Genomic DNA, 14551 nt, shown 5'->3' with positions numbered 1-14551 from the left:
TTCTGCTGTTAGTCTGATAGGGTTCCTTTTGCAGGTGATCTGCCCGGTGACCTGCCCCTTCTCTCTAGCTGTCTTTAACATTTTTAAATTCATTTCGACCTTGGAAAAGCTTATGATTATGTGTCTTGGGGAAGGTCTTTTTGTGTAGTATCTCACAGGATTTCTCTATGTACCCTGAATTTGAAAGTTTGCCTCTCTAACAAGGCCGGGGAATTTTTCATGGATGATATCCTGAAATATGTTTTAAAGGTGTTTGCTTTCTTCTTGTCTCTTTCAGGGACACCAATGAGTTCTAGACTTTGTCTCTTTACATAATCCCATATTTCTCAGAAGTTTTTTTCATTCTTTTTAATTCCCTTTTGTCTATTTTATTTCTGATTGAGTTATTTCACAGAACCAGTCTTTGAACTCTGAGGTTTTTTTCCTCAGGTTATTTTATTCTGCTGTTAATACATGCAATTGCATTATGAAATTCTTGTCATGTATTTTTCAGCTTTATCGGATCAGTTTGGTTCTTTTTGTGATGGCCATTTTTTCTATCAGCTCCTGTATTATTTTATTGAAACCCTTAGATTTCTTGGTCTGAGTTTTAACTTTCTCTTGAATGTCAATTATCTTAATTCCTACCCATATTCTGAATTCTATTTCTGTCATTTCAGCCATTTTAGCCTGGTTAAGAACCCTTGCTTGGGAACTAGTGCAATCATTTGGAGGAAACAAGACACTCTGGCTTTCTGAATTGCCAGAGTTCTTGCACTGTTGCTTTTGAGTAGTTAGAAACCTTCTTTCCTGGATGTTGTTACAGAGCTGAGGCTTTGTGCAGGGTTTTAATTTCTAGCTAAATTCTTGTCCATGGTTACACAGGGGTCTATATTAGCAAAATATTTTTGGTGTTGAAGTTTTGGGCTTTGATCCAGTAGGTGGTGCTTAAGTATATCCACCAGTAGGCAGGCTCTATGCAGGGCATGCTCCCTCTCAGTCCTCTGAAAGTGTGGGCTCCTTTCCCACTTGAGTACTGGCTGCAGATCTTAGCTTGGCACACTGCAGCTCTGGGGTGAGCTCAGATTTTATGTTCTCTTCCCAGCTTGGAGGCTGCAGCAGAAGAAACCTTAGCAGTGGTTATGGCAGTGGGCCTTTCACTTGTCTCTTGGTGGTCCACCCCAGAGAAATGAGGTGCTGCTATCAGACAGTGCAACTGGCCAAAGATGGGGCAGCTGTGCTGTGGGCCCAAGCCAGAGGGTCCCTGTTTGGTGAAGAGCAGGGCTACGGGTGGGTCACAAGAGAGATAGACTGAGTTCTTCTCCTTGGGGCAACTGCAGCTCCTTCCCCAGTATGAAGGCAGCAGGGAAGTACCACTGCAGCAGCAGTGGCAGAAGGGCTTTTGGTTGCCTCTGGGAGCTGCACCTCAGAGAAATGCAGAGCCACTGCTACTGGGAATGTTCAGCTAGGGAATGGGCAGTTACATTGCTGGCCACAACTAGGGGCTCAGCTCATTGAGGAGTGGGGCACTGAGGATTCATAGGGAGGAGAGACTGTGCCTTGCTGCTTGTATGGTGACTGTGGTATGCTGGAAGCGCAGGTGAAACTCTCGGGGTCTTTGTTTCTTCCTTGGACTAAGGGGATCAGGGGCAGAACCACTGCTGTGTCCATTGCAGTGGGGCTGTCAGTTGCCTCTGGGACCCTCTCCCCAGGGAAACGCAGAGTCACTAGCAGATGGTATGCTTAGCCATGGATGGGGCAGCTGTTCTGCAGTTCAAAGCCAGGAGCCCTGTCTGGTGAAGAGTAGGGCTGGGAACTCATAGGGAAGAGAGACTGGACTCCTCTCCAATGCTTGCTGCTGTGTGCTGAAGGTGCCAGTGTAGTGACCAGGCCTTTTGTTTCTTTCCCTGCCCGAGAGCAGTTAGGGCAGTGCCACTGCAGCTGCAATGGTGGAGGAGTTGTGGGTTATCTCTGAGATTTTCTCCTGAGACAAATGCAAAGCCTCTTTCCACTGACATGTTCAGGAGGGGGCAGGGTAGTTGTGTTCGAGTCCCAGGTCCGAAGGCCCCACCCAGTGAGAAGAAATTTGAACAGGGACCCACGGTTACAACAGTCCGACCACTTCTTTGTGGGGTGGCTCCAGTGTGCTGGGGATCTGCCCATCACTAATTACTGCCCATCCTTCAGAACCTGAAGGCAATTGGTGAGAGGGCTGCAAGATGGGAAAAATGGCAGCCTACCTTTCCCTCTAGGAGCTTCATCCCAGGAAGTATAGAGATGCTATAGTCACCAAAGCTCAGGCAGGGAATAACTAGAGTCTGAAGTCAGGAGGTCCTGCCCAGTGAGGAGAACTGGCATCGGGAATCCATGTATAAAATAGTCTGGCCACTTTTTCATGAGGCATCTGTGCTGTGCTGGGGATCCAGCCAGTCCCTAATCACCACACACTCTCCAGGGCCTGAAGGCAGCCGTGACAATGGCTGTGAAACAGCAAAAATGGCGGGCTGCCTCTCCCTCTGGGGGCTCCATCCCAGGGAAGTGCAGAGCTGCTACCGGCCCATGAGCCCAGGCAGTGGGGTGGCTGGAGTACTAGGCTAGTGGACTTTATCCTGTGAGGTGCAGTGGAGGCGAGGCTTGCAGTCCAGTGCTGCTCAGTCCCCTGGATTCAGCTCCTTTCCTGAAGGCCTGTGAGGTAGCCTGACCTCCCTATTGCCAGAGCTGTAGCCGCTAATTCCAGGATACTTGGATCCAAGGCTCCCAGGGTTCCTTGTATGCCTGAGTGGCGGCTCTGCCCAGGCTCCACTTAGCTCTCCCTCTCAGTCTGAAGGCTCCAGTGGGGTGGTCTCATAGGGGTATCTCCTGAGCCCAGGGTGGCAAAGGTCCGTGGCAGAAGTAGGGGTCCCCAGAGACTCTCACTCACTCACCATTTCCCTGCAGTGGAGAAGCCTCCTCTGGCTCCGTGCCATTCCCAGGTGAGCAATTGTCTTCACACTCTTCTCTATTCTCCACGGATAAAGTTGTTTTCTCGGTGGATCTCAATGTTCCACCTGGATGTTCCAGTTGAAGATCTAGCATTTACTTGCTACTCTCTTCTCTCTACAAGAGTGGTGCACACTAGCTGTTTCTAGTTAGTCATCTTGGCCCTCAAAAGCAGTATCTTAAATGAAGATTTAACCTCTCATTTCCTCACTATTTAGAAATATGAAATGTGACTAATAATGACATCATCGAGGCAGTGTAAGGAAGAACAAATAAGAAAAGATACATAAAGTACATGTAATTTACATTTAGCACACTCACTATCTTTGTAAACTTGGGGAATATTTTTAAATCCCATGTATTTCAGTTTTCTCTTATGTGTAAGGCTGTGAGTAGCATTCTCATGACTGTGTTATGAAAAAGGGATGTGATAATATACATATACATATAGAACGCAGGTTTTAAAACCAGTACCCTGTAAATACTCAGAAAGTAGAATATCATTTATGTTTTGTATCGTACTCATTCTGCAGGGATTTGGATGTCTACTCTGATCACTTATGTCTCATACTCCCTGTTTACCTTTCTCATGGAAACCCTAGATCAAATTGGTATAGAAAGTATTTTATTAAAGAAACTTCTTTATTCATATCTACCACTTATTGACAAAAACATCTTGAGTTATTATCTTCTCAAAAACAGCCAAATAAAACAGTCCATCACAATGGTGGAATTTGGATGAGAAAATATATACTCTGGTTGACTAGTATTTTAAATTATTAAAAAATTTTCTCAGAGTAATTCTTTTCCTTACCATCCCTGGTCCTGATTCTTTTTTTTTTTTTTTTTTTTTTTTTGAGATGGAGTCTCGCTCGCTCTGTCACCCAGGCTGGAGTGCAGTGGCGTGATCTCGGCTCACTGCAAGCTCCACCTCCTGGGTTCATGCCATTCTCCTGCCTCAGCCTCCCAAGTAGCTGGGACCATAGGCTCCCGCCACCATGCCTGGCTAATTTTTTTGTATTTTTAGTAGAGACGGAGTTTCACCGTGTTAGCCAGGATGGTCTCAATCTCCTGACCTTGTGATCCTCCCGCCTTGGCCTCCCAAAGTGCTGGGATTACAGGTGTGAGCCACCGCGCCCGGCCCCAGTCCTGATTGATGTCAATTTGTGTTTTTGGTTTTAGGTTAACATAACATAAGAAATCAATGATAAGAATAGGCTGCTTCTTGTTTTAAATCCCAATCCATATAGAACCTATATCAGATAAAATCTTTTGGCAAACCCATGATGAGTGGAACAAGACTTTTGTGCTACCTAGTGAGCCATAAGTAAGTAGTTGGATACTCTTTTTTTCAGGTGGTAGTTGGACACCCAAGAATAAATGGCTGCATGATGTGTTTAGGTATTTGAGGCCATAAAGGCATAATATCCTCCTGGGATTCCTGTGCTCTAGAGATGTTTATGTAAAGCAGAATAATCTGTACAGCTTTAGCAAGGGTTGTGATTAAGATTTTGGCAGGTAAGATTTAGAAATTCCTACATAATCCCATTCAATCAATGTAAGTGAGAAAGGCATTGTCTGGAGATGTTCATTTAAGTGGACATTGAAGTGGCCAAGAGAATATGGATCTGAGGTTGCAATGATTGAGCAAGGGCTCCATTCATAGCCACTTGTGCCAAGTTGGCAAAAAGACACAGGCTGCTAGCTCAAATAATACTTGAATAAACTATTGAGGCAATATAGTTAATAAAAACTAAGAACTACAATGATAACAACGAAAACAAAATAGAGAGCTTGTATATAGGAAGCTTATCTTCCAGGGTGTATATAAGGTGGTGGAGGTGTCTGTTGCTGGGTCAGAATGCAGCTTAGGGCTTGGGTGAGAAATGATTGTAAAAATAGTGATTTAATTCTTTTGCCTTTCCTCCAAGTTTCCTGCCCTTTCACCATAAATACAGGCTTCTGAACCCTGAGTGCAGGTAACTACCCCATCATGTCAGAGGAAAAGGTAATCTGGAATAAGAATTGAGGCACATAGCACGAACTGACCTTTTCCCTCTTGTATTCTGTTCCTCTGGGGTAGACTCTACCTACCATCCGAGCTTATGGTATAGAAAGGGGGAAAATCACTCCTTCACTCCAGTTGTTCAAATGCTATCATGAAAAGTAAAGGGAGCTAGGAAACTCATAAATGAAGGACCTGAAAGAACCAACAATGGGAGGGCCTCATCTAATCTGAAACGTGGGTACCTGTGGGAGTTCAGTCAGGCTGGTCGGAAAAATTTTAAGATGAAGTTATAGGACATAGACACAAATCTTCTTGGAAGGCTGGAAAGTTTTGTAAAAGTCTCAAGATAGCGTTATGGCTGAAAGCAGCCTAATTCTTACCTTGAGTAAATTGCTTAAAGTGGGTACAAAGGAAGGTAGAGTAGTTGATCTAAATAGCTTGTTTACCCACATGGTCTTAAGGCCAAATTTTGATCAACCGCGGGTGCATAATTGCTCTCTGTAGGGGCGGGGCCGGCAACCAAACTACCCACAGGTTCATTGACTCAAAAGCTTTGTCAATTAAATCTGTGCTAAATAAATGCCCACAGGGCCAGCTAGTCGAGGCTGTGGCTGCTACTCTTTACAGCACCTTCCTTGGTGTCTGTGAGGGGCCTGGACCTGTAGCTGAGCTGACAGGCAGAATATCTGTGTCAGTGTATGTTATTCATCTGTCGTTGGGTCAGGGTCTGCAGGATGGACCCCTGCAGCTGGTGCCCTGTGTGAGGAATGCTGCAAAGGGAGTGCAACGGACCTCCCAAAAACGAAGGTGAAAAAAACTGCAACATCGGTCAGCGAGTCAGTAAGTCATTAGTGCCCACTTGGGATTTCCAAGTTTGGCAGGGGCAGGGATAGTTCAGGCTAGGGTTTCATCATTGCACAAAAGTTATCAGCTCAACAGAAACTATATAAAAGTATAGAAACAGCTGCTTAAGGCTAGCGGAGCCTCAGTTTCACAGGCTCAATTAAGGGACCTAATGCAAACTGTTGTTACCCATAATCCATGGTTCTTGAAAGAAGGCATGCTAGATGCAGAGCTCTGGGAGCAAGTAGGGAGAAATCTTAAACAACATTATGAACAAGGGCAATGGGTCCCAGTAACAGCCCTAACGCTATGGGCTTTAGTTAGAGCGGCTCTGGTTCATTGCAACCAGAAGAGCCTAAAAACGGGAAGGAGAAGGAATCATCACCTGCCTTATCACTTCCTCTTCCCTCAGCCCCAATATCACCAAGCCAAAATAACAAAGAGGAACGGAGGTTTTGCCTGAGCCCCCTCCTCCAATAGATGGGAAAAAAGACAGGATATGCTCCAGGTATGGAACCCTGTCTTAAGCAAGCGGCATTAAAAGGGCAGCCGTTCGCCTGACCAGTAATGCAAGATCAACAAGGCAATCATAAACCCATTTTTTTAATGCTTATAAAAAGATTTTAAAAAGCATTAGAAGCCGGAGTTGTGCGGCCAAGCAAGCAGTAGGTAGAAAGAAAGGCTCGGCAGCGGGGAAGCTCACAAATCCGCAGCCAGCTAATGCTCCCAGGAACTCAGCCTGTGCAGCTGCTGCGACAGGAAGCCAGGCCCAGCCGCAGGAGCTAGCCTGCTGGGGAGGGGCAGGAGGCACTTGCGGGAAGGTCCACCCAACAGGCAGCAGGAGGGAGCCGCACAGGAAAAACAAACAAACAAAAAAACCGACACAGGCAAAAGCAGCGCCTAGGCAAGTACAACGCAGCCACCACCCCGGGGCCCGCCTGCTTAGTAATCCAGCTCCGCAGGCGGACCACGGCAAAATTTCACGTGCTCCTTGTATACAAGCGACATCCCAGATTATAATTCTATGCTAAGATTTAAGAAAAATTTTAAAATTTAAAAAACCTTTTTCTAATAATGGCCACTGTTATCTCTTACCCCTAACGTGACTCTCTCCAAATCCAATTTAAGTAAAACGGTAACCTCTAAAGGGAGAGAAATTACAAAAGGCCCGTGAGTTAGTTAAGGAGCAATTAAAAGCAAACTTTGCTCCCCAGTAGAAAAAAAAAAATTCCTGATTGCAAAGTTATTCATTTTATGGATGATACTCTCTTAATAGCCCTTGGGATTCACCCATTTTCGTCATTCCCAAAAAGTATAGTAAATGTTTTACCTACAAAAGTAGTTCACTCTCCCGCACCTAATGCTTTAACACTGTTTACTGATGGTTCATGTAAACATGGAAAAGCGCCAGTCTGGTGGAGACGTAATTCAATCACTCGATCTGGGTTTACTAGCGCTCAGAGAGCTGAGATTGGGGCTCTGATGTTGGCCTTGGAAACTTTTTCCACTCAGCCCGTCAATATAGGTAGCGATTCTGCTTACTCTATTTATTGCAGAACCTTGAGACAGCCCTAATTAAGTCCACTCTGGAGCCCGCCCTGTGTGCTCTTTTTCTCTGACTTCAGCAATTGCTAGATCAATGTACACATCCTATTTTTATTACACACATTCGAGCCCATAGCTCACTGCCTGGCCCATTGGCTTATGGCAATAAACAAGCAGACCTTCAGGTTATGACATCACTGCTTGACCAAGCCACCTAATCACATCAATTTTTCCACCAAAATTGGAGAAACTTACCTAAGCAAATTCAACTTACCCAGCGACTGGCTAAACAAATTATCCTACAATACCCAGATTGCGAACTCACAGGCACATCGCCTCCTTCAACAGGTGTTAACCCTAGAGGACTAGAACCTAATCAGTTATGGCAAACAGTTGTTACACACATCCCTGGATTTGGAAAACTAAGATATGTACATGTATCCGTTGATACTAACATTCATCTAATTAGTGCACACGTTCTTCCTGGAAAATCCACTGGAGATGTCATTAACTTTTGCATTTATGGGACGGCCCACAAAAATTAAAACTGATAATGGTCCAGCTTATGCCAGCTCACAATTTCAACAATTTTGTCACACGTGGAATATCCAACATTCCACAGGCATCCCATATAACCCCCAAAGACAAGCCACAGTAGAATGTGCCGACTCCACCCTTAAAAATATGCTCAAGAAACAGAAAAGGGGGAGTATGGGTAAATACCCTGCCACACTATTGGCACAAGCCTTATTTATGTTTGATTTTTAAGATTGAGATGACAAATTTCAATCAGCTGTAGAAAATCACTTTGCTAAAACCTCTCTAGGCATAAAACCTTCAGTTTTATGGAAAGATGTGAACGGTAATGTATGGTGTGGTCCAAGTGAATTATTAACGTGGGGAAGAGGGTATGCTTGTGTCCACACACCCTCAGGTCCTCTTTGGATTCCAGCATGACACATCAAACCATATCACGGCATGGCTAGGACCCAACCTGGTACCAGAAATGAAGGAACTAACCCTGCAGGACCCGCAGCCCTGGACGATGTGGCTTCCTTGGATGACACGAGCCCCGGACATTACCTGGGGGATGCTGAAGAGGACAACTCAGGAGGCTAAACGAATCCTGCTCCGGACACAGACACCATTCACTCCAGATAATTTGCTTCTTGCTATGCTTTCTGTTGTACATTGCAACTCACTTAGGGTATTGTTCCTTTTTTATGCTCTTGCTTTGTCTGCAACCTGTACCTGCTAAACTCTACTGGGCTCATACCTTAGATCTGCCTTTCTTTCGCCCTGTCACTTGGGCAGACACTCCCTTTCCAGCCTTTAATAATGTGATTGCTTGGCTAGGAGGGTCAGATTTACACCCAATGGGGTCTCTCAATAATGGCACACATTGGAATGAGGTGCCAGATAACACTACATATTACTCCACTATCCTTCCACTGTGTGTAAGTTATAAAGGTTCTAACTCTTAATGTGTACCTGCCCAAACCCAACTGTGGCTACATCATGGCAAAATGCCTTGAGAGTCTTAGCTGCAGGCAGCCTCAAACTGGGTAATGCAATTAATGCTGCTTTCCCAAACATTCCTTCCTGTGCTAAAGAACAAAGCCAGGAAAGTAATGAATTCCATTTTAGCTGGGAGGTCTGTCATGGGGAACAAGCCCATAGCCTCCAACTAGGCAATTACAACATCTTAGACTGGAGCCCACACAGCCGTTTGCAGGGCAGCCTTACTGATGTCCTCATCCATCATGGCATCAATCAGTTTTGTAACCTCATCACGTTCCCCTATGAATTGGGGTGATGGGGGGATGGGTCATCCCAGACCCCAAGTAAAGTCCTTGCCACCCCATGACACTTTATGGTGCCTGGGACATCTTAGCACCTCCTCTGACACCTGGCATGGGACATATCATAATTCCAGTCACAATTATACTATAGCCTTCACTTGTAATCACACTGATCAGTGCTCAATTTGCACTCCCCATCCATATGTTTTCCTTATGGGAACTGATATTTCCATGACACCCCAAAACTCTGCCTTTGTGACCCAGGTGCAGGGACAGGCTTGGTTTGCCTCATGTATCACTAATGACAATATATCTAATTTAAATATTGCTAGCATTATGATATTAAGGAGACAATCTGAGGCATTCCTACCAGTCAATTTGACATGCGATTGGCAAGGTTCCTCTGCCCTTGCCACCTTAGAACGTCCCCTGTCCCAGTTCAGACTCAAAAGATTCATAGGCACACTTACAGCCTTTATGGTCTCAGCCATAGTTATCCTGGCAACTGCTAGTATGGCTGTTGCATCTATTACTGAATCAGTACGAACAGCTGCTTTTGTAGATAATATGGCCAGAAATGTGTCTAATAAACTTCTCTTATAGCAAGGTATAGATCAAAAGATTCTTGCACTACTGCAAGCCCTCGAGGCTGCCTTAGAATATGTCGGGGAGCAACAAGATGCACTGGCATTCTGACAACAATGAAACTGCGACTGGGGGCATAAACATATCTGTATCATTTCTCTACCATGCAATCAATCAATACATGGTTGGAATGAGGTGAAACAACACCTCTGGGAAACCTTTCATGACAATTTAACATCAGACATAAAGCAACTTAAAATTTTAGAATCCTTTCACATTATAGATCCACACACCCAACAAACAGCCATATGGAAGGGTGTGCAAGATTATCTCTACTGGTTTGACCCCTGCTCCTGGGGGTCACTCTTTGACTGGAAAAGAATGCTGCTAATTATATTCATGATTCTCTTATGTTATTTGCTAATTCTAGGATGCAAAGCAGGAATAAAGCAATGACTGCCATGCCCAACAGACTTGTTGCTGCACACATCTGTATGCTTCAGTCAAGAGAACCTGATGCAGAAAACAGAAAAGGGGGACATGTTGTAGTTCAGTCAGGCTGGTGGAAAAATTTTAAGATGAAGTTATAGGACATAGACACAAATCTTCTTGGAAGGCTGGAAGGTTTTGTAAAAGTCTCAAGATAGGGCTATGGCTGAAATCAGCCTAATTCTTACCTTGAGTAAATAGCTTAAAGTGGGTACAAAGGAAGGTAGTTTATCTAAATAGCTTGTTTACTCATGTGGTCTTAAGACCAACCTTTGATCAACCGTGGGTGCATAATGGCTCTCTACTTGGGGGAGGGGGGTCTGCGATCAGATTAATTACTTACAGGTGTGTTGACTCAAAGCCTTTGTCAATTAAATCTGTGCTAAATAAATGCCCGCAGGGCTGGCTAGTGGAGGCTGTGACTGCTACTCTTTACACACCTTCCTTGGTGTCTGTGATGGGTCTGGACCCTTAGCCGAACTGACAGGCAGAATATCTGTGTCAGTGTACGTTATTCATCTGTTGTTGGGTCAGGGTCTGTGGGACAAACCCCCACAGGTACCAGTGAGGACTTGTGCTAGGAAGGGATTTAGGCTGGAGAGGTGGGTTAGAGAAGAGACTGGAGAAAATGATCCCAGCAAAGCAATCTATGTCAAAGCTTCTGATTTGGAAAAGACCGTGGATAGTTTAAAATAAAACCCGAGGTGTGGTCATAAACAAAGTGAAAGGATGAAAGGTAACTGGAATATAGATAATGAACACATTCTTGTGTTCATGTTCCTTTATCTGGCTACATCCCCACAATCTCTCTCTACACCTGGACCAACAAAAGACAGTAATCCTCTTGAGTCAGGAATGATTTCATGAATATGTACTTTGTAAACACCAAAAGACAAAATCTAATAAGGTCTCAAAGAATATACTTAACTAATGATGATAAATTTTATTAAATAGATTGTATTCAGTCAAGATCAATGAGGTGCCTGTCATGATCCAATCACCCTAGTAACTATGATGTTGTGAAGCACAGGAATGGGAAATGCAAGATAGTATGTTGTGTAAGAAACTGCATGATGTGATTTTTGGGCATAACTGAGAAACCTGATGCTGGAACCCATATGGAAATGAGTTCTTCACTGCAGTTTGCTGAGGCTGACTCTGCTCTGGGGCTGAATTAGGAGATTGAGGTCAGGAGTTTGAGTGGTTGTGTCCTTAGTTGTTGGGAGGAAAACAGATTATTTTTTTCTGGTTAATAATTTTCAATATGAGTCACAACATGATAAATATTTTATCCATTTTAACAGGACCCTGTCTTTGTGAATGTTCTCTGGAATATCTGTATAAATGTAAATTCCCTAAATCTCCTCTTCTGCATACACAGAAACTGGAATTACAAACTTCCCTCTTAAAATGTCTGATGGGTGTTTATTAACTAAGCCTTTCTAGTCGAGGAAATACACAACTGGTATCTGTTGTCTGTTCTTTAGATTGTAGGAAGTCCAGCTTTATGTTTCTATCTATCTATCTAATCACTGTGCTAGAAGGATTCTTTCAAATCCACAATTCCAGATGCAGAATTCTGCTGTTTTGTAGTCTGCATAAGTTAACCAGAATCCTCAGGACTGTTAATCATATTTAGAAATACTTAACAATCTACTTGAGCATTTGCAGTAAATGTTTTTTAACATTTTTTTTCCAAAAGTAAGGACATAGGTGGTCTCAATCATATAATTTTCTCTATTTTCACTGATTTTTTACCATTCATTAATAGGTTAATTTCCACAGTTCTACCACTTCTGGAATTCAGTTATCTAATATATAAAAAGCACTCTGTTATAGAGAAGAATGAGAGGACTCTAATTCTGGAGAGTGGCTTCTGTATGACAGTACACTTTGTTCATTCTGGGTACCTCATTATTTTTGAGAAGCCCTGCAGAGCCTGGGCTATGCAAACATACCCATTAAATGACACTGTCAATTCTGAAATTTGTAAAATAAATTGCTGACATTAGTATATCTCAACTTTTAATCTAAAGCCACATAATCATAAATTGTTCAAGTTTTACATTTCAATAGGGCTGGATATGAATCCTGACTCTAACACTGTCTTTGAGAACTTGAGGAAGATTTTTTTTTATGTTTGCATGTGTCTATTTTCTTCTATGTGAATTGGGACAGAAAGTAGCATCCTCTTGATGGTTATGAAGAGGGAATGAGATAATGTACATCAGGAACAACATGTAAGACCCAACACCTAGTTAAGTGCTCAAACATAGAACATTGTTGTTACATGTTCTATGCTGGGACTTGTAGTTTTTTCTGTTCTACAAATATATAATGTGCTACACTGACCCTATTATGGGAAACCCCAGATTAAGGAAGTATGGAAAACATCTTATATGATAAGCCTCTCTGTTCACTTCTATGAAATTAGTAATTTACTCTCACTGACAGGAGGCCCTGTAAAAGCAAAGAATAGGAGGACTCAACAGTTCTGCTATCTTGTATCATTGAGGACTTGCCAGAGGAAAATACTTAAGCTGGCATCTGAAATTTAAGGAAATTCTTGCCAGTGATGAGATGGGAGAAATAGACTCCCAACAATGAAATAGCATGTTTCCAAATATATACTTCGAATATTTATTTCAAGTTGGAATGCTGAAAATAAATTCAGAAATAATACCAATAAGCAAAGGGGAAAGTTGTGAAAGAAATTGGAATGTGGGTCATAACACACTATTTGTCTTTATCTCTACTTCTCTGGCCATTACCCCTCCCACAGGTGGAGCAACACAAGATACTAGCCCTCTTGTAGTCAGCAATCATTGCACAAATATCTTTTAGATAGCAAAGACTATCATGTGGTAGTATCTCACTGCATGCATTCAGTAAATACATGGGTGATTTAATTTTATCAAGAGATGGTACACAGTTAGGAATTAGAAGAGAAACTCTTTCAACAGTCTAATGAGCCCTGTAATTTATGTTTGGGAGATATGAGGCATGGGACCCAGGATATTGTACCTTGGTGAAGGAACTGCTGGATGGGGTTGTTGGTGGCATCTGAGGAGTCTTGAGATGGCTTTCAGGTAGGGTTGTGCCGGCCTCTGAAGGTTTTGGATGCTGACTCTGTTCCTGGGGTAGTGCCATGCTCCTGGAGTCATGGCTTCTCTGGTTTGTATTTTTCTGTATCTGAAAGTATTCATTTTTTTGTTTAATGTTTTTTAATATTAGGGAAAGCATAACATCTTTAAATATGTGACAATGTCATCCTTTATTAAATTCTAATAGATGTCATTACCTTCAAAGATTGCCTCTATCTAATGTATTCCTGCAGGCAACTGCCAATATTTTTTTTCTAAAGTGTAAAATGATCTAACATTCTTAGTAAAATAAAATCTTTATTTACTTATTTTTTAAAATGAAATCCATTTTTGTCTTTATGGCATAAGATAGATGAGAAAAGGGCTGCTTGTTACCTGTCTTGCATGAGTTTCTCATACCTTTCCACATATGCCAAAGTTGTACAGAACTCACTATGCTGTTTCTCACTTTTAATATTTGTATGCAACATTTTCTCTGTCTGAAGTCTTTCCAATGTCTGTCTTTACCTTGTTAAGAGCAGTAGTATCTAGTGCATACTGGTTTGTCATAATGTACAAGGAAGGCAATGGGATACAAAATGTATATCCATGATCTCATTTAATTTTCAAACCAATCTTATGAGGAACATGTAAGCTATTTCTCCAATATCATGCAACTAATGAGCAAGATATATACCAAGCCTATCTTACTGCAAAGAACTTGGTTTTGATAACTAACTTCAATTAGGCCCATGGCCTCCTAATTTCTTCAAATATTTTAATATTTAGCACAAGTTTCATGTCTTTTTGAAGAAGATAATTGTCAGTCTTAATATATTTTAATAATTTTCTCTATTTAAATGTAAGTGCAAGGGACTCATTTGGTTTCTCATGAACTCTGCAGAATTTTAAGTGTAAAACAACAGAAGTGTGGTTTCCTAAAACTTAAAGCAAATGATTTTAATCTTTGGAAAACTAATATTTGTTTCTTTATTTCTCACCTGGATGAAACTATGCATTTCTGACATTAGTTTTGACATATTTTCCCTCTTTCTCAGTCGAAAGCAGAAAAGTCGAAGCTTATCTCCTTTTTCACAGGGGATATTGTGGCATTCTCCTTTTCCTACTACAGCCATACTTCCTGTTTTATCTTGAATTTCATAGATTGTCGTCTTCCTATTTACAATTTTCTGCAACAAAAAAATAATATCATGTTTGTGAGAACACAGTAACTACTG

The 14551-nt window shown here is 42.3% G+C and overlaps 1 protein-coding gene across 2 annotated transcripts in view; it reads right to left on the bottom strand.

The window, feature by feature from the left end:
• The window catches only part of PYHIN1 (pyrin and HIN domain family member 1), a 39351-nt gene that overhangs the window by 12658 nt on the left and 12142 nt on the right, over positions 1–14551 (bottom strand). For both annotated transcript variants that reach the window (XM_063626949.1, XM_063626948.1), the window contains exons 6-7: positions 14315–14503; positions 13255–13422 (exon numbers count right to left, since the gene is read on the bottom strand). In XM_063626949.1, the coding sequence (XP_063483019.1) occupies positions 13255–13422; positions 14315–14503 (357 nt within the window). The remainder of the gene's footprint in view (positions 1–13254; positions 13423–14314; positions 14504–14551) is intronic.

The sequence above is a fragment of the Symphalangus syndactylus genome, chromosome 12, assembly GCF_028878055.3.
Source record: "Symphalangus syndactylus isolate Jambi chromosome 12, NHGRI_mSymSyn1-v2.1_pri, whole genome shotgun sequence".
Classification (NCBI taxonomy): Eukaryota; Metazoa; Chordata; class Mammalia; order Primates; family Hylobatidae; genus Symphalangus; species Symphalangus syndactylus.
This window is presented reverse-complemented; position numbering and strand designations above follow the sequence as displayed.